This window comes from Hemicordylus capensis, chromosome 5, assembly GCF_027244095.1.
Source record: "Hemicordylus capensis ecotype Gifberg chromosome 5, rHemCap1.1.pri, whole genome shotgun sequence".
NCBI lineage: Eukaryota > Metazoa > Chordata > Lepidosauria > Squamata > Cordylidae > Hemicordylus > Hemicordylus capensis.
The window spans coordinates 257,408,655-257,433,868 of record NC_069661.1 but is presented as its reverse complement, the minus strand read 5'-3'; the positions used below and the strand labels follow the sequence as shown (position 1 = coordinate 257,433,868).

General features: G+C 46.3%; 1 protein-coding gene across 5 annotated transcripts in view; it reads right to left on the bottom strand.

The window, feature by feature from the left end:
- LOC128328029 (C-type lectin domain family 4 member F-like) overlaps nt 1-25,214 on the bottom strand; it is a 90,110-nt gene that overhangs the window by 44,600 nt on the left and 20,296 nt on the right. For 2 of the 5 annotated variants that reach the window (XM_053257557.1, XM_053257558.1), the window contains 4 exons: nt 24,455-24,553; nt 21,778-21,864; nt 17,786-17,940; nt 14,771-14,886 (listed from right to left, as the gene is read on the bottom strand). In XM_053257557.1, the coding sequence (XP_053113532.1) occupies nt 14,771-14,886; nt 17,786-17,940; nt 21,778-21,864; nt 24,455-24,553 (457 nt within the window). Of the gene's footprint in view, nt 1-14,770; nt 14,887-17,785; nt 17,941-19,720; nt 20,288-21,777; nt 21,865-24,454; nt 24,554-25,214 lie in introns of those variants that run through there. The other 3 variants (XM_053257555.1, XM_053257556.1, XM_053257554.1) reach the window with 3 other exon arrangements.

Genomic DNA, 25,214 nt, shown 5'->3' with positions numbered 1-25,214 from the left:
TGCAACCAGGGCAGACCCTGCTTAGCTATGAGGACAAGTCATGCTTGCTACCACCAGCCCAGCTCTCCTCTCCTAAAAAGAGACAGTGCGGGACATAACATGAAACCGGAAGTTGGCAAACCTGTGGTTTCAATTTTAAACAGTACATTTTAAACGGCAGAAGAACTGGTAACGAGCAGCAGTGTTGAGAGCCACTTCCCCCCATCTTGTCTTTGGTTTCTCATCTGCGGACAGCCAAGAACACTTGTGAGATCTCCGGCAACGGGATTCTGCTGTGCTTGTTTCTGCTGTGCTTTCGCCATGACTCTCTGGGCTGCCTCCTCTCTTCTGGCTAATGTAACAAACTTTTTACCTGGATCGGCTGCTAGAAGGAGGGCTGGAAGCCATTGCAGCTGTCAAGGCAAGGGCTTTACAGTGCCAAGGGCTCAGCCATCGGCACAGTCGATGGTGGGCAGGCCACCTGCAGGTGGCTGCTGAAGCTGGCTGCCAAAGGGGGCCAGCCTTGGGGGGCAGGCTTTGGGGGTGGGACAGAGGGCTGAGGCAAAACATGCTGTTGCTTTAAAAGCTTCTCTCTTCCTTAGATTTTTGGCAGTTATGTGTTTTGGTGAACCTGGAGTTGTGGGCGGGGGGGGGGGAGCATGTTCACTGACCCTGGGGTGATTCCAGTGGTGGTGGAGAATAAAGGAAGATGCAGCGTTGGCAGGGTAGCAGGTTGTTATAGGGGAAGGGAGATCAGAAATTTAATAGCTGTTACCCCTTCCAGCTTCCCTGCCAGCTCTTTGAACTTGGGGAGCAGTACCAAACTCTCACCTTCCTTTTTTGTAATGCCAGGTCAGTTCAAAGTAAAACAGAAATCATTCATGATTGGGGATGATGGAGCTGACCTGCTATGTATTACAGAGACTTGGATGGGAGCGATTACTGGTCCAGTTTGGGTGGGGGGGGAGGAGTGGCTGTGGTCTATAGGAATATCTCCCTTACCAGGGTTCCTGTCAGGAAATTGACTTGTATTGAATGTGTGTACCTACATCTGGAGACCAAGGATAGACTGTGACTTCTGTTGGTGTACCGTTCACCCACTGCCCAACAGAATCCCTAGCTTAGCTGACTGACTTTGTTGTGGAATTGGCATTGGAGTCTCCCAGACTGGTAGTTCTGGAGGACTTTCATATTCACTTTGGAGCCAGTTTGTCAGGATCAGCTCAGGAATTCATAGTGACCATGACAACTATGGACCTATCCCAAATGGTCTCGGGACCAACACACGTTGCTGATCATCACACTCTCAGTTTGGTTTTTTGCTCTGATCAGGAAGTTGTTCTGTGGGTGGGGACTCCTGTGATTTCCCCATCGTCATGGATGGCCCACCTTCCCTCCTCCATAGGGGTGAAGGACCTATTAGGATGGTCCACCCAAAAGGGCTATTGGATCCCAGGGGATTCCAAGAAGCCTTGGAAGGCTTTAAGGTTGGTTCTGCCAGCAATTCTGTTGATGCCCTAGTTCAGACTTGGAATAATGAATTTACTAGGGTAGTAGATATGATTGCTCCTAAGCACCCTCTCTGACATGGTTCTATATTAGTCCCTTGGTATATCGAAGATCTATGGGGCCTGAAGCTGCAAGGTAGATGGTTAGAGCACAAGTGGAGAAAGACTTAGCTCAAATCTGACAGATTACAATAGGGATGTACAAACAGGTTTGATGTCAAACAGGTTTGGTATCAAACCTGTTTAGTTCGATGGTCCAGTGTTGAACTGAACAACCCTCAGATTGGTTTGGCACCGGACCTGACCCCCTGGTAGTTTGCGAACAATTTCCTTAAAAAAAAATTTTTAGCACCTACCCCCTAAGTGCCTGAATGGGGTGATTTGAAGCATAATGGAGGCTTCCTGGGGGAGGGGGAACCTCTGCAGACCCCACCCCTGTGGCCTCAGAGAAGCCTCCGGAAGGTGGTAAGTACTAATCTTTTAATTAAAAAAATCATTCGCAAAATCCCTGTGAACCGAATTGGGGGCGGGGGGTTCAGGGAAGTGCCGGACCAAACTGGCCCAATCTGGTCCAGGTCCAGTTCGGACTCAAACTGAACCGGGCCAGCTGGTCTTGTGCACACCCCTAGATTACAACTCAGAGCGCATTTGAAGATCCATCTATGCTCTGGCAATGTGCATAGCAAAGAAGCCGTCCTTTTCTGCCCACATTGCTTCCGCAAACTCACATCCAGTGGAGTTGTTTAGGGTTGCCCCCCCTCCCCTAATGAGTATTTGGATCCAACAGTTTCCCATTGTGATGTTTTAAATGAGTTTTTTTGCAGATTAAATCTCTCATATTCGAGCTGAAGAACTAGACTCTACAGTTACTGCAGAGACTACTATGGAGGTGTCCCGCAGCTCCTCTTGTGTGGTTAAATTGGATCATTTTTAGTTTGTGATACCTGAGGATGTGGACAAGATACTTGGGACACTTCGCCTTACTACCTGTTTCTGTATAGATTGTGAGCCCTTTGGGGACAGGGTTCCACGTTATTTGTTTGTTATTTCTCTGAGTAAACTGCCTGAGCCATTTTTGGAAGGGCGTTATAGAAATCGAATAAAATAATAATAATAATAATAATAATAATAATAATAATAATAATAATGATGCTGCCCCAGTGAGGCACTACCTTGGTGTGGTTGTGGGGCTTTTGTGCTCTGATGAAGGTGAGAGCTATGCAAGAGGTCCTACCATACTGGACAGGTCTCACCAGAGGAGCCAGACAAAGAGTGCCTCTCCCATCACCAATATGGTGAGACGTAACTTTAATACCACCAGGAGCCCCTGGTGGCGCAGTGGTAAAACTGCCGCCCTGTAAGTTACAAGTTCGATCCTGACCAGGGGCTCAACGTTGATTCAGCCTTCCATCCTTCCGAGGTCGGTAAAATGAGTACCCAGAATGTTGGGGGGCAATATGCTAAATCATTGTAAACCGCTTAGAAAGCTTCCAGCTATAGAGCGGTATATAAATGTAAGTGTAAATCTATACCGGATTGGTTGTCGCCCGGGTAAACAAGGACCGCGCCAGATGCTATAGTCCCTGGACATCTGGTGGCAAGTGGGCAACAGGACTCAGGATCTTCAGTTGAGCAACCAGGGCTCAAGACAGCAAAGTTACTGGTGTTGCATGGACTGACTACAAGAAAGCCTTCGATTCATTGCCTCACACATGGATACTAAAATGTTTAGAAACAACTGGTGTCAGCAAAAACATTCAGATATTTATTTAAAAAGCAATGAGCAGGTGGAGTACACAGTTAACAATCAATGGCGAGGCACTTGGACAGGTTAGCATTAGAAGAGGCATTTTCCAAGGGGACTCACTATCCCCTCTATTGTTTGTAATCGCCATGACCCCACTTTCACAAATACTAAACAAAACAGGCCTCAGATACCAAACATCTAAAACATCAAGTAAAATCAACCATCTGCTGTACATGAACGATCTGAAGTTGTATGGAAAGTCGCAGTCAGAAATCGATTCACTGCTAAACACTGTCCGTATATTCAGTAGCGATATAGCAATGGAGTTTGGACTAGACAAGTGTGCTGCATTAATAATGAACAGAGGGAAAATAAGAAAAACAGAAGGAATAGAACTGCCCAATGGAAGCAAGATCAAAACCTGGAAGAGAAAGAACCTTACAAATACTTGGGCATTCTCCAGGCTGATAACATCGCACACACTGAAGTTAAAAGAAAAATAGGAAGTGAATACATCTGGAGAGTTAGAAAAATCCTCAAGTCCAAACTCAAAGGCGGGAACACCATACAAGCCATAAACACCTGGGCTATACCTGTTATCAGATACACGGCAGGAATAATAGACTGGACCCAGGCAGAGCTAGAGACTCTAGATCGTAAGACCAGGAAAATCATGACCATCAATCATGCTCTACACCCCCGCAGTGATGTAGATAGGCTATACCTCCCTCGCAGCTCAGGTGGAAGAGGAATGCTGCAAGTCCATCAAACAGTAGAGGAGGAGAAAAGAGGCCTTGAAGAACATATCAAGGACAGTGAAGAAGATGCACTTCAAATGGTCAATAATGAGAAACTATTCAATACCAATGAAACAAAGCAGGCCTACAAGAAAGAACAAGTCAAGAACCGAGCAGAAAAATGGAGAAATAAGCCCCTGCATGGTCAATATTTGCACAATATAAGTGGAAAATCAGACATCACGAAGACCTGGCAATGGCTTAGGAATGGCAACTTGAGGAAAGAAAAAGAGGGTTTAATACTGGCTGCACAAGAACAGGTACTAAGAACAAATGCAATCAGAGCAAAAGTAGAAAAATCCACAACAAACAGCAAGTGCCACCTTCGTAAAGAAGCAGATGAAACAGTGGACCACCTGATCAGTTCTTTTAAGAAGATCGCACAGACTGACTACAAACAAAGGCATGACAAGGTAGCAGAGATGATACACTGGAACATCTGCCAAAAATACAAGCTACCTGTAGCCAAGAATTGGTGGGACCATAAAATTGAAAAAGTTGAAGAAAATGAAGATGTAAAAATATTATGGGAATTCCGAATACAAACAGACAAACATCTGCCACACAATACACCAGATATCAGTGTAGTCGAGAAGAAAGAAAAACAAGTCAAAATAATCGACATAGCAATACCAGGGGATAGCAGAATAGAAGAAAAAGAAATAGAAAAAATCACCAAATACTAAGATCTACAAATTGAAATTGAAAGGCTGTGGCAGAAGAAGACCAAAATAATCCCAGTGGTAATTGGCGCCCTGGGTGCAGTTCCAAAAGACCTTGAAGAGCACCTCAACACCATAGGGGCCACAGAAATCACCATCAGCCAATTACAAAAAGCAGCTTTACTGGGAACAGCCTATATTCTGCGACGATATCTATAATAATAACAGCAACAATATGAATAATAAAATTCTGGCATCCCAGGTCCTTGGGAAGGACTCAATGTCTGGATAAAACAAATCAGTCAATAACACCTGTCTGACTGTGTAAACAAGAAATAATAATAATAATAAGAAGAAGAATGAACAGAGGAAAAATAACAAAAACAGAAGGAATAGAACTGCCCAACGGAAACAACATCAAGAAACTGGAAGAGAAAGAACATTACAAATACTTGGGCATTCTCCAGGCTGATAACATTGCACACATTGAAGTTAAAAGAAAAAATGGAAGCGAATACATCAGGAGCATTAGAAAAATCCTAAAGTCCAAACTCAATGGAGGGAACACCATACAAGCCATAAACACCTGGGCTATACCTGTTATCAGATACACTGCAGGAATAATAGACTGGACCCAGGCAGAGCTAGAGAAGCTAGATCGTAAGACCAGGAAAATCATGACCATCAATCATGCTCTGCACCCCCGCAGTGATGTCGATAGGCTATACCTCCCTCACAGCTCAGGTGGAAGAGGAATGCTGCAAGTCCATCAAACAGTAGAGGAGGAGAAAAGAGGCCTTGAAGAACATATCAAGGACAGTGAAGAAGATGAACTTCAAATGGTCAATAATGAGAAACTATTCAACATCAATGAAAGAAAGCAGGCCTACAAGAAAGAACAAGTCAAGAACCGAGCAGAAAAATGGAAAAATAAGCCACTGCATGGTCAATATTTGCACAATATAAGTGGAAAATCAGACATCACCAAGACCTGGCAATGGCTTAGGAATGGCAACTTGAAGAAAGAAAGAGTGGGTCTAATACTGGCTGCACAAGAACAGGCACTAAGAACAAATGCAATCAGCGCAAAAGTAGAAAAACCAACAACAAACAGCAAGTGCCGCCTTTGTAAAGAAGCAGATGAAACAGTGGACCACCTAATCAGCTGTTGTAAAAAGATCACACAGACTGACTACAAACAAAGGCATGACAAGGTAGCAGGGATGATACACGGGAACATCTGAAAAAAAATACAAGCTACCTGTAGCCAAAAATTGGTGGGACCATAAAATTGAAAAAGTTGAAGAAAATGAAGATGTAAACATATTATGGGACTTCCGACTACACACAGACAAACAGCTGCCACACAATACACCAGATATCAGTGTAGTCGAGAACAATCGACATAGCAATACCAGGGGATAGCAGAATAGAAGAAAAAGAAATAGAAAAAAATAACATACAAAGATTTACAAATTGAAATTGAAAGGCTGTGGCAGAAAAAGACCAAAGTAATCCCAGTGGTAATTGGCACCTTGGGTGCAGTTCCAAAAGACCTTGAAGAGCACCTCAACACCATAGGGGCCACAGAAATCACCATCAGCCAATTACAAATAGCAACTTTATTGGGAACAGCCTATATTCTGTGATGATATCTATAAAAACAGCAACAACACTGACAATAAAATTCATCCATCCCAGGTGCTTGGGAAGGACTCGATGTCTGGATAAAACAAACCAGTCAATAACACCTGTTTGACTGTGTAAATAAATAAATAAAAATAATACCTGTTGTCTTGGTCCTTGCCCAACATAGCTTATACAATCTAGGAGGAATGTTATTAGAGAGGGTCTTGGTAAGATCATCAGTGCTTCTCTGAGGGACGCCAGGATGAGTCCTTAAGGAGGCAATTATTAGACCACTTTTGAAGAAACCTGCACTGGATCCCTCAGAATTAGGCCATTAAAGCCCTGTCTCCAACCTTCCATGGTTGGGTAAGATGATTGAGGGGGTGGTGGCATCTCAGCTCCAGGCTGTCTTGGAAGAAGCAGATTTTCTGGATCCATTTCAAACTGGCTTTTGGGGAAGCTATGGGGCTGAGACAGCCTTGGTCAGCCTGTTGTATGATCTCCAATTAGGAATCAACAGAGGGAATGTGACTCTGTTGATCCTTTTGGATCTCCTGGCAGCTTTCGACACCATCAACCATGGTATCCACCTGAAGGGGTTGGCAAGGGGACAGGGCACAGGCAAGGGTGCACATGTGCACATGGGCAGCCAGGCTGGCAGGGTGGGCACTTTGAAAGCTACTTGGTGGCAGTCATCAAGACAGGGAAAGCAGTGAGAGGCACTGCTCTGCAGTGGTTCAGCTCCTACCTCTTGGCTAGGTTCCAGATGGTGTCACTTGGAGACTGTTGCTCTTCAAAACAAGAGCTCTGGTATGGAGTCCCACAAAGCTCCATACTGTCTCCAATGCTTTTTAACATCTACATGAAACCACTGAAAGAGATCATCAGGGGATTTGGGCCAGGGTGTTATCAATATGCTGATGACACTTAAATTTATTTCTCCGTCAATTTCATCAGGAAATGGCCTAACTTCCCTCGGTGCCTGCCTGGAAGTGGTAATGGGCTGGGTGAGGAAGAACAAACTGAGGCTGAAACCAGGCAAGACAGAGGAACTCATTGTGGAAGGTCGAGACTTAGAAAGTGGTTTAGATCTGCCTGTTCTGGACAGGGTTGTACTTCCCCAGAAAGAGCAGGTATGTAGTCTGGGAGTACTTCTGGTCACAAACCTCCCCCTGATCTTTCAGGTTGAGACAGTGGCCCGGAGTGCTTTTTATCAGCTTCGGCTGATATGCCAGCTATGTCCTTTTCTAGAGATAAATGATCTTAAAACAGTGGTGCATATGCTGGTAACATCCAGACTTGATATGATCACCCCAGCAAAGCAGTCCATGTAGGTCAAATTGAACTATTGGTCTGCTGGCAGCTTGCTGCCGGTGGGCCTGCCCTCTCATGAGAGGGCCAGGCTACTGGGGAGGACCATAGTGTGTGAGCCCTAGATTTCCCTTTGGACTGAGTGCTCACGAGTTGAGCTAACCCAACAAGGGGGACTCCACTTGTGTGGGGCTCCCAACTTGGCATGGTAAAAGATAGAAATGAAGTGACACACACACACTTCCCTGTGTAGTCTTGCATGCACCCAAAGGAGACTTTGATGCTCCATGTATCAGAGCATGGCCGTGTGTGTGGATGGGTAGGACATCAGGTTCATGGACAGATCTTTAAACCCATTCAAAATTCCTGGGTCGGGTCCAGCATAGCACCCTCTGCAGATTTGCTGGTGCGGGGAGTTGTGGGAGAGGAGATCCATGATTTCCAGAGATTTCAGGAGAGTGGGGTCATCATTTCAGGGCACAGGCAAGGGTGTACATGCCCACATGGGCAGCCAGACTGGCAGGTGACACACTTTGAGAGCTACTGGGCCATGTCAGGCCTCGCAGAGGCCATTTGCGCATACACGGCGGGCAAAATGGCCGCCACGCCAATTTACGAAGGACCGGATGGGCCAGAAAATCCAGTAAAATGGACCACGGTGGTTATTGAGGCTGGCAGGGGGAGGAGGAACCTTTGTGGACCCCCCCCCCCATGGCCTAGAGGAAGCCCCCCAAAGGGGCTAGAGGTACAAGAATTAAAACAACAACAACAACACAAAATAACTTTTTCCGCTCTGGACTTGAACCGAACTGGGCCAGCCGGTTCCGTGCACACCCCTACAGTATACTCCTTCTTCACAGATGTCATCTCTCCTTTGACTGGAGCAATGCTGACCCTGGTGACCGGCTCTTCTCATGAGGGACTGAAAAAACCCCAAGGGGAAGAGGCTGGACCCCCTGCTCCAACATAACTGTACAAAAAATAGAATCCCTCAGCAATGGTAGATTTGTATAGCTAATATAACAGTGCAGACTGGTAAGTGGGAAGTCAATATTTACTTAATTAAATGTAATTGGATTGTTAAGCTATTGTAAAAACCAATAAAATTTTAAAATGCAAAGAATCCCTGGGTGGGGCTGCCTTTTAAACCCAACCCTGGGTACTCCACCCCCAGCTATTTGTTCCCCTCTCAGTGCTGTGATGCAGTGCCCTGCTTATGTAGCCACCTGGAGTGTTTGTGCTTGTGAACATACATCATTGTAACTTTATTCTCAGGGAGCAAAGCAGTGAGTGTCCCTCCTGTCATCCCATCCCCTTGCCCCCCTGCTTGCCAGGTGTGGGGAGCAAGGGGCAGAGTAGGAAGTGGGAACTGGGAATACCCCTGTGTGACTGTGTGGCTTGACAGGCCAACATGGTGGCATCCCTGCTGCGGGGAAACTCCATAGCTGTCAAGGTGACAGGAGGGGGAGGGTGGGGTTTGGAGATGCAGCCAGCAAGAAGCACCCCAGGCATGGAGTGGACATGATCCCAGGCACATCTGCGCCTCTGCCTCTGTGATTTGCTGGTCAATGACCGAATAAACTTATAACTAACTAACTGCCTCTGTGATGGTGGTTTTGAAATTGGCAAGAAACCATGGTTATGGCAGTGTCCAGGATCAGACATAATGCTGCAGTGCCCAGACCTCTGGTCTTGGAGGCAATCCTTTCTGCAAATCAAAGATTCAAATTGGATTTTGGCAAGGCAAACTGTGGGTCACTTTCAGCCAGAAACCACAGTTTCACGAATTCTGACATACTGGAGTTCCAACCTCTGCCTCATTTAACTCCAGTTTCGTGTTACGTCTGAGTTCGTGTTATGTCTGACTTCTCTATTTTAGTTATTTTTATGATCATATGCTATTTATTGAATAAACACTGAAGGTTTGGACTGAGGATCTGTATTGTTTAATTAATCTGTTATTACATTTATTTTTCTGATTTAAATTTGTGTGTGTTTGTGTGTGTGTGTGTGTGTGAGAGAGAGTGAGTGACGGGGGGCTCTTTCTTGTTCAATAGCTTCATTTTGAGATGCTAGAGTGTTTTGCACAGTCACAGTTTGATGGAAATTCCTTTCAACATCATCTCCTCTAGTACTCTTGATAGGTTTTCTGCAGGGCTTTCCAGTCCTTTTGCTCAGTGGAACAAGACCTTAGCTAGCAACTGGTCCTTTCTAAAGAAATCACTCTCAGGTAACCTGAGTAGCTCCAACAGCCAACTTAACATTTTATTTGTCCTGTGCGTGGTGTAGTGGTTAGAGTGCTGGACTAGGACTGGGGAGACTCGAGTTCAAATCCCCATTCAGCCATGAATCTAGCTGGGTGACTCTGGGCCAGTCACTTCTCTCTCAGCCTAGCCTACTTCACAGGGTTGTTGTGAAGGAGAAACTCAAGTATGTAGTATACCGCTCTGGGCTCCTCGGAGGAAGAGCCGGATATAAATGTAATAATAATAATAATAATAAATACCTGTGTAGTGGTCACTCCACTGACCTCCTCCTAGGAGATTTTCTAATCTTTCTACACAACTTAGTACACTGTCTAAATTGCCTACCTCCTCTCCGCTTGCTTTCCCCCCCTCTTGATCATCCAGCCTGGAAGAATCCTGGAGTACTGGAAATGCTAGCCATTTACAACTGGAAGTTGACCAGCACTAACCAGCTGAGGTCAAAGGCACAGGTGAAGCTTCCCCCTTGGTCCTGTTTAGGGTGACCATAGAATACCATGCATGGGCACAACTGCTGCTCCTCAAAGCTAAACACAGCTCAACATCTTAAAAAGGACATTGTTGAACTGGAAAAGGTGCAGAAGAGGGCAACCAAGATGATCAGGGGCCTACAGCACCCTTCTTATGAGGCAAGGTTACAGCATCTGGGGCTATTTAGTTTTTTAAAAAGACGACTGCGGGGAGACATGATAGAGGTCTATGAAATCATGCATGGTGTGGAGAAAGTAGATAGAGAGAAATTCTTCTCCCTCTCGTATAACACTAGAACCAGGGGTCATCCCATGAAATTGATTGCCAGGTAATCTAGGACCAACAAACGGAAGTATTTTATCACACAACACATAATCAACTTGTGGGATTCTCTGCCACAAGATGTGGTGACAGCCAACAACCTGGATGGCTTTAAGAAGGGTATGGATAACTTCATGGAAGAGAAGTCTGTCATTGGCTACTAGTCGGAGGGCCACTAGCAGGATGCCTCTGAGTACCAGTTGCAGGGGAGCGACAGCAGGAGGGAGGGCATGCCTTCAACTCCTGCCTGCAGGCTTCCAGGGGCATCTGGTGGGCCACTGTGTGAAACAGGATGCTGGACTAGATGGGCTTCCTTGTGCCTGATCCAGGAGGGCTACTCTTATGTTCTTATGTTCTCCCTACCCCTTGGGACGTGGGTGTTGCTGCATCCATTCCAGTAGTGGCTCATCCTAACAAGGCAGCGGAGGGGGGGGGGCACAAAAGGAAGTGCAGTTGCCTCTGGTCCCCATCGGCTCCGTTTGCACCTTTCTCTCTTTCTTTCATCCCTCCCTGCCCTGCTGTTAATGAGAGCTGCTTTGTCTGAAGCTAGAGCTTTCCCATGAGTCACTCTAGCCAATGGAATGATGCATTCACCTGATAACGAGGCATGTGCTGAATATAACATGTCATTACTTACTGCTTCCTTTAGTTTTCCTCTTTTTTTCAGATACAGTGGTCCCTCGACTTACGAACTACTCGACATCCGAAGTTTTCGACTTACGAACGACAAAAATGGCCGGAAACCGTTGGCGGTTTAGATGCGGTTTCCTCGACTTACGAATGTTTAGATGCGGTTTCCTCGACTTACGAATTTTTCCAGACCTCCGTGGGTGCGCTTTTCGACTTACGAAAATTTCGACCTACGAACGTGCATTCGGAACGGATTCACTTCGTAAGTCGAGGGACCACTGTATGTGGTTTCGTGATATAACAACGATTTATTGAACTATATACACAATAGGCAAATAAATGTTAGGGGAGTGGGACAAGACCTGGGAAATAATAAGAAGTTTCTTAATCAGCTTCCTTCATAGAAAGACCATTGTGGTATACTGTAGGACTGTGCACAGATGAAATGATGGGATCTGATTCTATTCTGATCCAATGCAAGTGATTATCAAATCATGCATCTGATTGTACCAGCATGAACATAAAAACAGCCCTGCTGGATCAGGCCCAAGGAAGCCCATCTAGCCCAGCATCCTGTTTCACACAGTGGCCCACCAGATGTCTCCAAGAAGCCCACAGGCAAGAGGTTTATGCATGCCATCTCACCAACTGTTGCTCCCCTGCAACTGTTATTGAGAGGGCATCGTGCCTCTGAGGCTGGAGATGGCCCACAGGCACCAGACGAGTAGCCAATGATAGACGTGTCCACCATGAATCTGTCTAAGCCCCTTTTAAAGCCATCCAAGCTGGTGGCCATCACCACATCCCATGAAAAAGAATTATATAGATTAATTATGCTCTGTGTGAAAAAATACTTCCTCTTGTCGGTCCTAAATGTCCCAACCTTCAATTATCATCATCCCATAGGCTAGAACAGCTCATAGGAAAGTAGTTCAGTGTACTTCTACCCAACAAATGGTCAGCCTGCAGGCAGCACGGCTTTTGTTTATCATATTTATATACCGTCTGATATATACACCAGGCCACACATTTGTTAACACAGGTGCCTCTTTTGGTGCCCCCTGGCTTGTTAGGACGAGCCATGACCAGCATGGATGCAGCAACACCCAGGTCCCAAGGGGTAGGGAGCTGTGTTTAGCCTTTGAGGAGCAGCAGTTGCCAAGCAGCATGGTCTTCCATCGTCACCCTAAACAAGACCAAGGGAGAAGCTTCATCTGTGCTTTCGGCCTCAGCTGGTTAGTGCTGGTCAACTTCCAGTTGTGAACTGTTAGCATTTCAAGTTTGATGCAGAATACAGAATACCATATTTAAAACAAGATTATGTTACATGAGCTAATACACATAAGATAAAACTACTGAAATCTTGTCCATTATAATTATTTATATTTATAGTTATTTATCCGGAGTGCCCATAACTAATCACGTTTGGGACTTATATGCAGTAGCACAGAACTTAGCGACTTTATAAGTTACTCCTGTATATTGATCTGACAGTAACCAAGAAACATAGAATTCCTCTGAATGCTCTGGAAATATGTGTAAAAAAAGGCAGGCGATTCTCATGATCAGTGGAAAGCGGAGCCTGCTGTCCACGGACCGTGGGAACCACCGGGCTCGCAGGCAGGCCGGGTTTCCCCAAAGCAGGTCACCAGTTTATCTACCCTCTCCTTAGCCTAGGTTAGTGGAGTAAGTGCTCTGATAAACTGGGTTTTGTGGTCATGTATTGCCGCAGTGCAGCTCCGCACCATGGCAACACACGAGGAGACTCCCGGGCTCAGAGGTCTCTCTAGTATGCATCCTGGAACCTCCGGGGGCCATGTGGCCCCCTATCCCCACAGCTCCCGCCTGCTCTGTGACAGAGCCGGCAGTCATGTGGATGGCCAATCCAGCTGCCAAGGGCTGCAGCAGTGCTCGTCTGCAGAGAAAGCTCTCCCCGCATACTTCATGGTGGCGAGTCTCTCACCGATCATGAGACTCCGCTCAGCGAGTAGCAAATCTTAATTGATAATCAGTTACCATCTTCACAAGTTAGCCCACTTCTGCCTCAAATGTTCATGCATTCACCATCTTGAACTGGGGTGGATGACATAATCAAAATTTATACCCTATTTATTCCTGCAATGGTACCAAATTGGGTCCAAATCAGTTAGGCGGTTCAAACGTTAGCCCACTTGCACCTCAAATGTTGACACATGTGCCATCTGGAATTGGGGTGACATCACCACAAAAAGCATTATTGAGGTGTACCTATATGTCCCTACAACTGTACTAAGTTCGGTCCAAATAGGTTCCTACTTATGCCTCAAACATTCACATGTCTGCCATCTTGAATTGGGGTGGATGGCATCATTACAAACTACGCTGTTGAAGTGTCTCAATTTGTCCCTACAGCTGTTGCAGGTTTAGTCCAAATTGGTTCCCACCTGCATTTCAAACATTCATTTGTCCACTATATTAAACTGGGGTGGGTGACATCAACGTAAACTGGACCATCGAGATGTCTCTATGTGTATCTACTTGAATCAAATTTCGTACACACACAAACACACACACAGCTGGGCGCTCTCATCAACTTACATACCTTAAAGAAAGAAGGCTAAAAAATCTGTGTACAAGGTCTGCACATACAGATCAGTATGCATGCACAATTATTCACACATTATATTCCATACACATACAGTACAATACCTGTGCAAATGTACAAATTCATGTCTATTATCCTGGACATATGCATTCTTCAATTGCTATGAATTTTTAAATTGTGTTGTATATTTAAATCATTTTAACAGTGATTTTATATTAACTTGTTTATTTTGTCATGTTGGGATTATAAATGAAAATTACAAATCCAGATGTGCATTGATATAAATATATATTAAGTAAGTAAACATATGAATCTGCTTTTTCCCGAATTTTTAGTTCAGTATTGCCCACAATGGCTCCACAATACTGCTAGACAATATTGTCCAGGGGTGGCTTTCCAGGGCCTCAGGCAGAGATGGGTCTTTCCCAGCCTTATGCTGCCAGGAACAGAACCTGAGACCTTCTGCGTGCCAAGCAGCTGCTATGCCAGAGCTACAACACCACACTCCAACTTTTTAATTGCCTTCTGGAAAACCATATCCTGTTCTAGATTTTAGATTCACTGGTTGACATGATGCCCAATCCTAACAGTGATAGGACAACTTGTAGTGGTGCTGCTGTGGTCACAGAAGCTGTGACTCCACTGTGGAGAACAGCCATTATGCTAGCAGTGTTACCATATGTGTCCTTATTGTTGTGAATCAAAAACAGCACAGCAACAGCCACACCAACAGACCCTGTTATTGTTAGGACTGCACATCATGTCAGCCATTGCCTTAAAAAAAAACACCCATAAAACAACTGCATCTCAGAAAAGAGCAGAAAGGGTCTTGTGAGAAAATTCCAACAAGCTTTGCTACAAACTCACCTGTGGCTGAACATAATTGATGGAAGAATCCAGTTCCAATGGTCATCTGGTGTTCTATATACCCCAATCCAATAGTTTTCTGGCACTAAAGCATCCATTTCTTTCTTTAAGAAGTGCTGCAAAACAATTATTAGAAGATATTTACTGGGAATGAAGGGCTACATGTCTCTTCTCAAAGCCTTTCTGGACAACATCCCTTCCCTGGGAAGACAACAGCTCCTCAGAGATGTCCAATAAGGTTAATGTGGCCATGAGGGCAGAGGATGTGGGGCACCCCAATGGCCACATGTTCATTTCAACATCTGAAGAGAGCCTGTGTGGCTGGATGGAAAGGGAAGGTTTCCTATTGCACAGAGAGAGCCTTCCTGATGTGCAGCAGGAACTCCACACAGATGTTCTAATGAATGGGCAGGGGGATGGCCAGTTGCATCTGGAAGCCATTGGGGCTGGGGGTGGGGGTGGGACAGAGTTTATTATTATTATTATTATTTTGTAACATATTTCTATACCACGCAAGACTTGCGTCTCTGGGAGGTTTACAATTTACATTAACATTAAAATGATTTAAAACCCAACATTACAAGTATTAAAACTATCAATGTCATTAAAAGCCTGGGTAAACAAATATGTCTTCAGTGCCTTTTTAAAAGTTGCCAGAGATGGGGAGGCTCTTATCTCAACAAGGCGAGCATTCCAAAGCCTCGGGGCAGCAACGGAGAAGGCCCGTCGCAGAGTAGCCACCAGAAGAACTGTTGGGAACTGTAGACGTACCTCCAGAAGTATGTACTGTAGATGTACCTCTCAATGAGCAGTGGGGCTCAAGGCAAAGAAGACGTTCTCTTAAAAACCCAGGGCTTAAGCTATTTGGGGCTTTATAGGTAATAACCAGCACCTTGTATTTTGCCGGAAAATTTATTGGCAGCCAGTGTAGCTCTTTCAATATACAAGTGATATGGTCTCTCAGAGATGACCCAAAGACAAATCTGGCCACCTGTACCAGCTGCAGTTTCATGACTACATATAAAGGCAGCCCCACAGAGAGCACACTGCACTAGTCTAGTCTGGAGGCTATTACAAGCATATTTACCACCATTCTGAGGTCAACTGTTCTGAGACTGCAAGGCAGCAGCTATAGGCAGAGCCAGGGGTAACAACAGCGGGAACTAATGGTAGGCAAAGCTAACAATAGGCAGGTCCAACCATGAGATAATTTGAGAAGAACTGGAGGCAATCACCAGCCCTTAGTTTTCTCTGATCTATAAAGCTGTTTACTTGCCTCAATTAAAAATTTCCATCATTCACACCAGCACTTGGCAGTTGGATATGTCATGTTAAATTTGCTGCTTGTTTGACTATGTGCAAAGGAATCCTGCCCTTAGACTGGTTGCTGGTAGTAGTGTCATCATGGACAACAGCAACACACACCCCTTAAGTCCCCTTACTTCTTCTACTTCTCAATAGCTTCATCCCCTCTTCTGTCAGAATTAACTCCATTATTCCCTCTCCCCACAATCTCCCCACCCCACCAGGCTAAGAATATAAGAACAGCCCTGCTGGATCAGGCCCAAGGAAGACCATCTAGCCCAGCATCCTGTTTCACTCAGTGGCCCACCAGATGCCAAAGAAGCCCACAGGCAGAAGCTGAGGGCATGCCCTCTCTCCTGCTGCTACTCCCCTGCAACTGGTAGTCAGAGGCATCCTGCCTCCGAGGCTGGAGGTGGCCTATATAGCCCTCCGACTAATAGACATTGATAGACATTCATTTTCTCCTCTCTCCACACCATGCATGATTTTATAGACATCTGTCGTATCTCCCTTCAGTCATCTTTTTTCTAAACTAAAAAGCCCCAGGTGTTGTAGTCTTGCCTCATAAAGAAGGTGCTCCAGGCCCTGCCCCGATCATCTTGGTTGCCCTCTTCTGCACCTTTTCCAGTTCTACAATGTCCTTCTTTAGATGTAGTAACCAGAACTGTACACAGTACTCCAAATGTGGCCGCTCCAAAGTTTTGTATAAGGGCATTATAATACTCACAGTTTTATTTTCAGTCCCCTTCCTAATGATCTCTAACACAGAATTGGCCTTTTTCATAGCTGCCACACATTGACACTTTCAACAAGCTGTCCACCACAATTCCAAACTGCGGGAGTGGGTGACAAAATAATGCGCTTCAGTGTTGGCAAGTGTAAGGTGATGCACATTGGGACGAAAAACCCCAACCAAGTATATGCTGATGGGATCTTAGCTGTCAGAGACTGACAAGGAGAGGGATCTTGGGGTCATGGTGGACTGTTCGTTGAAAGTGTTAATCTTATAATGCCCTTATATAAAACTATGGTGTGGTCACACCTGGAGTACTGCATGCAATTCTGGTCACCACATCTAAAAAAGGACATTGTAGAACTGGAAAAGGTGCAGAAGAGGGCAACCAAGATGATCAGGGGCCTAGAGCACCTTTCTTACGAAGCAAGACCACAACACCTGGGGCTTTTTAGTTGAGAAAAAGACGACTGCGGGGAAATATGACAGAGGTCTATAAAATCATGCATAGTGTGGAGAAAGTGGATAGAGGAATTTTTTCTCCTTCTCACATAACACTAGAACCAGGGGTCATCCTGCATATTCTGTGCACCTGCCTGGTTGGGAACTGGGCATGTGGCTAGAGGAAAAGCTTGAGTCTTTGGAAGGACTGTGACATGGATTTGTGGGGACTGATGCTGCTTTGGGACTAGCACGATCCCTCTGCTCGTGCCTTCTCAGTGATTCCCAACTGCTCTGCTTTCACATTTTGGACCAGCTATCACAAAACCACCACATATGTTCAAAGCTCTCATCAGAAAACAAAACCTGCAAAGTTCCCTCTGTTCAGGGAAGAGGAGAGCAGGATGCTCCAAGAGCTCCATGTACAGGAGCCATGGAGCTGGCAGCATTCAACTGCAGGCATTACCATTCTCTTCCTCCTCCTCTTCCCATAAAAGGCTCCTCCTGCCCTTCATGAACCCCATCTGTCTGCTCACCTGCTCTTCCAGAGTGGGGAAAGAAGCCAGAAGAGATCCAAGTTTCTCACAGATTTGTCGGGCTTCGGGCCATGTCTTTCTATCATGTGATATGTAAAAGTAAACGTCAAAGAATTGTCTTGTTTCCTTCTTCTTGGCGAATGCTAGAATTTTGTCTTTGAACGAGCCAGGAATGTTCCAGCGGGGGGGGGGGGGGGACACACACAAAAGAACAGATTTAGTAGAAACCAACCTTTAGTTAAGGTGAGCAGCAGGAAAATGATTAAATCTCAAGATTTATCCCTTATAATTATGACACCTGTTGAGCTAGTAACTTGAAACTTGGCATGCAGGATCTCCTTGATGAGTTTTACAAATGTGGCTAACTTCAAGATGATCTGATAAAAATTGCCATATGTAAGCAAATTAAAAAGCACTGGAAACTGACACATTGATCCTTTTATGCCCAAGTTTTATCCCGTCCTATTGAGTGAAAGTGACTGATGCACACTGTCACCCTTGTCTAAGAAGGAGGCCTTTCATTGATTTGGCAAAGTTTGGGGTAGTGGTTCAAATGTTGTTAAGCAAATGGAGCAAATGTTTTCTTGCTCCATTAAAGCCTCTGGCTAGCAAGTCCTGACAAAGTTACAGTATAGAGGGCTTGGCCAATTTGACTATGAAGCCAGAATGCTGACATGTTTGCCAGTATTCTGACATCGGCAGATGGAGCCGGGGGATTCTAGACTTGAAGGAGTGGGTGTCTCTTGCTACCACATTTTTGGTTTTGGTTTTATTTTATTTTTGTTTGTTTGTTTGTTTATTACATTTATATACCGCCCTATCCAAATGGCTCTGGGTGGTGCACAACAAAAATAAAACCGACAAATCAGTCCTTAAAAAAAAAAATCAATACAGAAAAATTTAAAAACAGCATAAAACCATTAACAATTAAACCATTAAAAATGGATTTTAAAACCCTGGAAGGCCAGGATAGGTAGGTTTTAAGGGCTCCCCTGAAGGCGAATAGAGAATTCAAATTACAGATTTCCGCAGGGAGCGCATTCCACAGCCCAGGAGCAGCTACAGAGAAGGCCCGCCTCTGAGTCGCCACCAGACATACTGGTAGGAACTGAAGACGGACCTCCTCAGATGACCTTAACATGCAGTGGGGATGAAGAAGAAGAAAATGATAGCATGTTCAGGGCTTATAATGGAAGAATGTTGAAACAATTCATAATCTTAACTATACTGGCACTGGAGTCAAAGTTTGTTTCTTCTGAAATAATTATGATAGTGAGTAGAGAGAGAGGGGCTATGTTCCTTGAAAGTGTAATAAATAATACCTTTAAAAGATCTGGACATATAGCTATTACTCTTTTATCCACTATACCCACAATCATAGAGGTTAATTGTTTTCCCTGGGTGCTCTCAATGATGGCAAAGGACAAGGAACAGGAACAGGAAGAGGACAATGTGGTGCATCTTTGCTGGTGTCAGACTCCATCCTCCCCCAGCTTTATTTAGACTTAAAGTGGTGCAGTTGGGAAGTAACTTGCCTAGGGAGCAAGAGGTTGCCGGGGCAGCAGCGATACTGGATGATGCTGAAAGGCATAATTTCATAATGCATGTGAGAGGGCAATGGTCAACGCCTCCTGTATTCTACCAAAGACAATCACAGGGCTCTGTGGTCGCCAGCAGTCGACACTGACTCGAGGGCACAACTTTACCTTTACTTTAAGCTGCCTTATAGTGCTCAGTATGGTCTATACTGACTGGCAGCAGCTCTCCAAGGTTCCAGGCAGGAGTCTTTCCTAGCCCTACCTGGAAATGCCAGGGATTGCACTTGGGATCTTCTGCATGTGAGCAAGGCAAAGACCAAGGAAAAGTGTGGTTGCATGGAGGGCAAGTTGGAAGTGAGCACCATTGGTGACATTGCACAACATCATTCCCGATCACCTGGCATGTCTGTTAAGGCATCAGACTTAGGTTCCTGTTTCCCGGCGTTGTGGAGCTGGAGCCACAATGTGATCACCTTAACCAGGGGCGTAACTACAATTAGGCAGGGGGGGTCCCCCTCAGAGGCTCTCCCCCACCCGATTACCCCAGCGGGGCTGGGAAGCACATGAGGGCGGCAGCGGGATCTCCTCAGAGCCCAGCAGACGGCGAGGCGAAGGGGTGGCTTGTTGCCAACAGCGGGTGCAGCCGAGCCTCTCGCAGACCCATTCAGTCCTACAGCGGGGTCGCGGGGCTGCCAGGGAGGGCCTTGCAGCTCGGCCTTTGATGGGGCTCCTTCACTGCTCCCGTTGCTGCTCCCGCCACCTGAGGCCGGGTCGACACCTTTCCTCTCCTCGCAGCCCCGCCGGAGGCAGTGGGAGCCCGCGCTGCCCCTTCTCCCTCTAGGCCAGGCCGCCGCTCCTCCACCACGGCCTTCCCTCCGACGCAAACAAACAGCACAACGACGCATGCGTGCCTATTCCACGGGCTTCCCGACGCACGTCGGGGGATGAAGGCTCAGCCATCCCGCATAACGAGATGCGTCCGTGAATAGAGGACTACAAATCCCAGCATGCAATGGGCCAGGGGTGGGTGCGCACGGGGTGGGAGGAATCCCGACAAAGAGGAATCTGGGAGGCGGCGGAAGCTCTTCGGCCTCCAGGCTATGAGGAAGCGGGTAGAGGAAGCGATGCTGCGCCCATCGCGAGGCGCTTGAGGCGGGTGGGGCTCACGCTGGGCAGGGCGTGGCTGCTGTCGCTTCAAGTATCGCTTGGCTCGAGTCTAGATGAGAAGAGCCGGCTAGGGAAGGAGGAGGCGTAACACGTACCCCACAGACGTCTGTTCTCTGGTCCTCCTCGCCTCGCGCACTGGTGGTGCACCAGCGAGCAAGCCAATGCTTTTTCCAACTCAAGCAGCTTTCCACAACTGTTAGGTAGGAGGGCAAGGAAGGTTGCAATTCGGTGCCCACTTACCTTACCTAGGAGCAAGCCCCGTTGAATTCAATAGGACTGCCGCCTCCTGCCCTGACCCTCCCCGGGTGTCAGTTCTTTTTAGGGCTATATATATGCTAACCTCATTCTGTCCACCCTTGGGGGGGGGGGCCCTCAGAGGCTCTCCCCCACCTAGCGCCTACCCGATCTTCCTTTTGAAGTCATTTTTTTAAAAAATCCTCGGGGGGGGGGTGCCATTTAAGAATCTTGTCTCGGGGCCCACTCCAACCTAGTTACGCCCGACCTTAACTCTGGTCTGAAACTGGCAGGTCTTTGTTTTGTTTTTGTTTTTTGACTATCTGATATAAATATTAGTCCTTCTACCACATATTAGATAACTGGAATAAGTCGCTGACCAGGGCAGAAGACGTGATTGTTCCTAAGAGTGCTCCCTGACCATGGTGTACACTGGAGTAGAACCACAGGGGCTGAAGTGGCAAGGTAGCCAACTGGACACACATGGAGCCGAATGTGCCTTGAATCCAACAAGACACAGCATAGAGCCCATGCTACTGATAGACCCATCTTCCTCCATACATTTATCTAAGCCAGTTCCCAAAACTGGCTTAGGAAAACATATCTAAGTTTAATTTTAACCCAGTTTATTCAGTTAAATTAATTAGTGTAATTAATTAAATTAATTCCAGTTTAATTGTATATCCAGAGATCACAATGAAAGGCTAGGATTGCATTTCAAGCAGATATGTTTTGTACAACTTTTTTGCTCTTCTTAGGCAACTGTTACATGCTTTATTTTCTCCCCCTTGAAGTGGCAAAATGAATTGACTAGAGTAAAAAGCAGAGAAAGCTGCAATAAATATTTTCCCTACAACAACGTCTTAGCATCAGCTTGAACTTCAAGCTAAAGTGGCCAGGTACATAGGAGGGCAGAAACCACTTTTTAAAGAAGAGGGACTTTTATTTATTTAACATATTTTTATAGCGCCCCAAACCTACGCCTCTGGGCGGTTTTAGCAGGTGACATTTCAGGTTGGCTTCCGCCTCCCTCTGCATCACTAAGATACTTACCCCTTGCCTCAATCGCCTCCTTAGTAAGTTCTTGAAGTGCAATCATATCATTCGCTTCAGCCATAGCCAGCCTGAATATGAACTCATCTGAAAGAGTTGCCACAAAGGTCAGGGGATTACCGAGAGCCACCAACATCCATCCATATGCAGGCGGGCACACTGTGAGTAATGTCCTATCTGCCTTTTAATGGCAGGTGAGCACAGGTGTGTCAGAGCACTCTTGGGTGAGACACCAGGATTGTGGCAGTTCAGTGGCATAATAGGCAGCCATTGGAAAGGATGGCCATTCATAGCATGACTCATTTGCACCAACTGCCCTCCTGTGCAGCTGTGTGCATGTCCCATTAAAAGGCAGACTGCATGTTGTGCAGAATGGTGCCCACTGTCTCCCAACATTCACCGTGTAGGAATTTAAAACACTGAAGAATTAAAAGGGAAAAAACCCTCACTCATCTACTGGGGCATGGCCATTGCCACAGCAGAAGAACAAGGAGATTAAATAGCAACATCCTCCAGATCAATTGGCCCGCTTAGCCCACAGGGGAAATGGTCAGACCCATCTGTTCAGTTGCAAACAACATGCAAGCAGCTGACTGTGCCCACCACAAGTCTCAATGACAGTTGAGTAGTTACCATTGTAGTGGGAGCGAGCCAAAGGTGACCAGTCCTTAAGAATGCACTCAGGCCTCCTAAGGGAAGCTGATGACCCTCGTCCCGGGGGCGTATCTAGGGTAGGGCACGCTAAAATTTAAAAAATGGCAGCCGAAAACAAAATGGTCACCACGCATGCTCAAATGGCCTCTGTGAGGCCCCAGGCCAGGCCAGGCCTCACAGAGGCCACGTGAGCATGCTTGACGACCATTTTGTTTCCGGCAGCCATTTTAAATATATATATATTTTTAAAAATGGCCACCACACATGCTCAAATGGTCTCTGTGAGGCCCTAGGCCTTGCCAGGCCTCGCAGAGGCCATTTGAGCATGTGTGGCAGCCTCCAAAATGGCCACCACACCAATCTTTGCAGGCCCAAAAATCAGCCCGGGATGGGCTGTGGCGGTGAATTGCCAGCGGGGGGAGGGGGAACCTTTGCAGACCCTCCTCCCCACAGCCTTTAGGAAGCCCCCAAAGGGGCTACAGGTTAAAAAATTGTTATAATATAAGTCACTCTACACATATTCAGTTTGGCACTATGTACAGAGAATCAGGGCTTGTGAATAATGAGCTGAAGCTTATCGGCTAGGGTTGTATTCATTTGCTCTGACTTTGCTTCTTGTGATAAGTGAGTTAAATGTGATGTCTTAATAATATGGCTATTAATGGTGAGTTTGTCTTTGAATCAGTGTGAAATCCTTAGCATTAAGGCCCACTGGGAGCTTCTTGCTCTCTTTCTCTCATTTTAACGGTCTTTCTGAAAGACTAGAATATATTCCAAGCAGTGACACAGTTTACTCTGCATATCCTTTAATTATTTTCAGAGTATGTGGGAAAAGTCAAATTCTCCATTTATTTTTAAAACTTATGATGTAATAGTGATGCTACAATGTATAGTAGAGAATTAGACAGGCACTTCTGCTTAGTTTTTCCAAGTACACCTCCGAGCTTGACTTGTATTTTTCAGCTGATATTATGGTAAAGTTATCTGAAAGATGGGTGTCAGTTGTTTGGATGGGGGCGCAATTTCATTGCTTGCCCTAGATATGCCTCTGCCTTGTCCACACCACCCTTTTACTTGATACCCTTCCCCACATTGGAACCCCTCTCCAAATAAGGCCCAGCTTATTCATGTGTTTGACTATGGGGCTCTGGTCCTGGTTCCTCATTTCAGGTCTTCCCCTAATTGCTGATTGTTCTGCTGTGCTTGGCCAACTTGAGCTTGCTACTGCTGATTGCTGTGTGGCTGGAAAGAAATGGAGGGCACCTCGTAAGCCAGCACAATTTGTGACAACACAATTGAATGTGGCAGTGGCTGCTTCTGCAAAGAGCGGCTGTTTCCTGCTCTCGACACCTGTACACTCTCTTTCTCTCCAGGCAATCCACCTTTCTGCACTGCCCACAGGAAGTGCATAGGCCAGCAGAAGGGGGGCCTTGCAGGAGCAGCCACTGCTCCCCCCCCCAATGTCTTGCCAGCACGGCAGGGAGAATGGTGCAAGTGAGGGTTGCCATGACTGGTGGCCATTGCTTCAAGCAGCTCCCCTGCCCTCTCTCTCTCTGGATGCCCTACTATTCACCCCATCTCTTTCGATAATGCACTGAGGAGAAATGGACTGAGTGATGCCATCAAGAGCAAGTGGGGAGTGCCGAGAAGCTGGGAATCTGGTTTCCTCACATCTGTGAACTTCTGGATCTGCCCTCTGCCGAGTCAGACAGTTGGTTCATCCAGTCAGTCTCTCTCTACGTGGATTAATAGCAGTGTTCCAGGGCTGCCGAGAGGGGTCTGAGCCAGCCCAACCTGGAGTTGCTGCCAGGGTTTGAAACTGAAGTGGAGACCTTCTCTACGCAAAGCTGGGGCTCTACTATTCCCCCCCCTTTCCCCCCGAGTGCATTATGGGCTCATCTGACAGCAGCTGTAGACACTACCTCTGCTTGTCTCCCCACCCTCTAGACTAGAAACATGCTCTGCTGGGAATCAATGGCATTGGGAAACGTCCAGGGTGTCCCCACCATAATTCACTGCTTACTGTTTGCATTTTGAAGCGATCTGTTATTCGACCTAATATAATCATTAAGCAAGGCCATTGCTGCTCGGTCATCCGCAGTGCTCAACATGGTCACAATATCTAAGAAAGAAGAAAGAAAGAAATCACGTTCTGACACAGTAGAGTACCTTATGCCAGTGGGCTTTTAATCCGTTTCTCCCCCGACTCACATGTATCAGCACTTCATTTGAATGAAGGCTCACCAGGCCTTAGCCCAGAATCTGTTTTTGGTGTCAGGGATCAGCCTTGAAGAAGACAAGTCTTGGCAGAAAGTACCTTTGAGCGGTGCAGCGATTGCTCCTGCTGACCTGGGGTGAGATGCTTTACCTCCAGGCTCTTAAAGGAACTGCCCCGGGTGACTGGTAAACACCCCCAAAATTGTGTTTGGGCTTTGTGTGAGGAAATTAGCTCTGGGGAAGACAGTCCCACATCAGATTAAATTTACACAAAGTTGTGGACTAGGGATGCGCATGGAACTGGCTGGCCCAGTTCGGTTCGGGTCTGGGCCAGACTTGAATCCGATCAGACCAGTTTGGTCCAGCACCCCCTTGAATGCCCCTCCCCGGTTCAGTTCAGTCCGGGGGAGGGTCATGAATATTTTTTTTACATTAAAATTGTGGGTTTTTTAAACCTTCTCCCCTTTGGGGAAGGTCCTTGAGGCAGTGGTGGTGGTGGTGGTGGTGGGAGTTCTGCAGAGATTCCCCCTCCCCCTGCTGGCCTCCATTCTTTCAGCTGGTTTTTC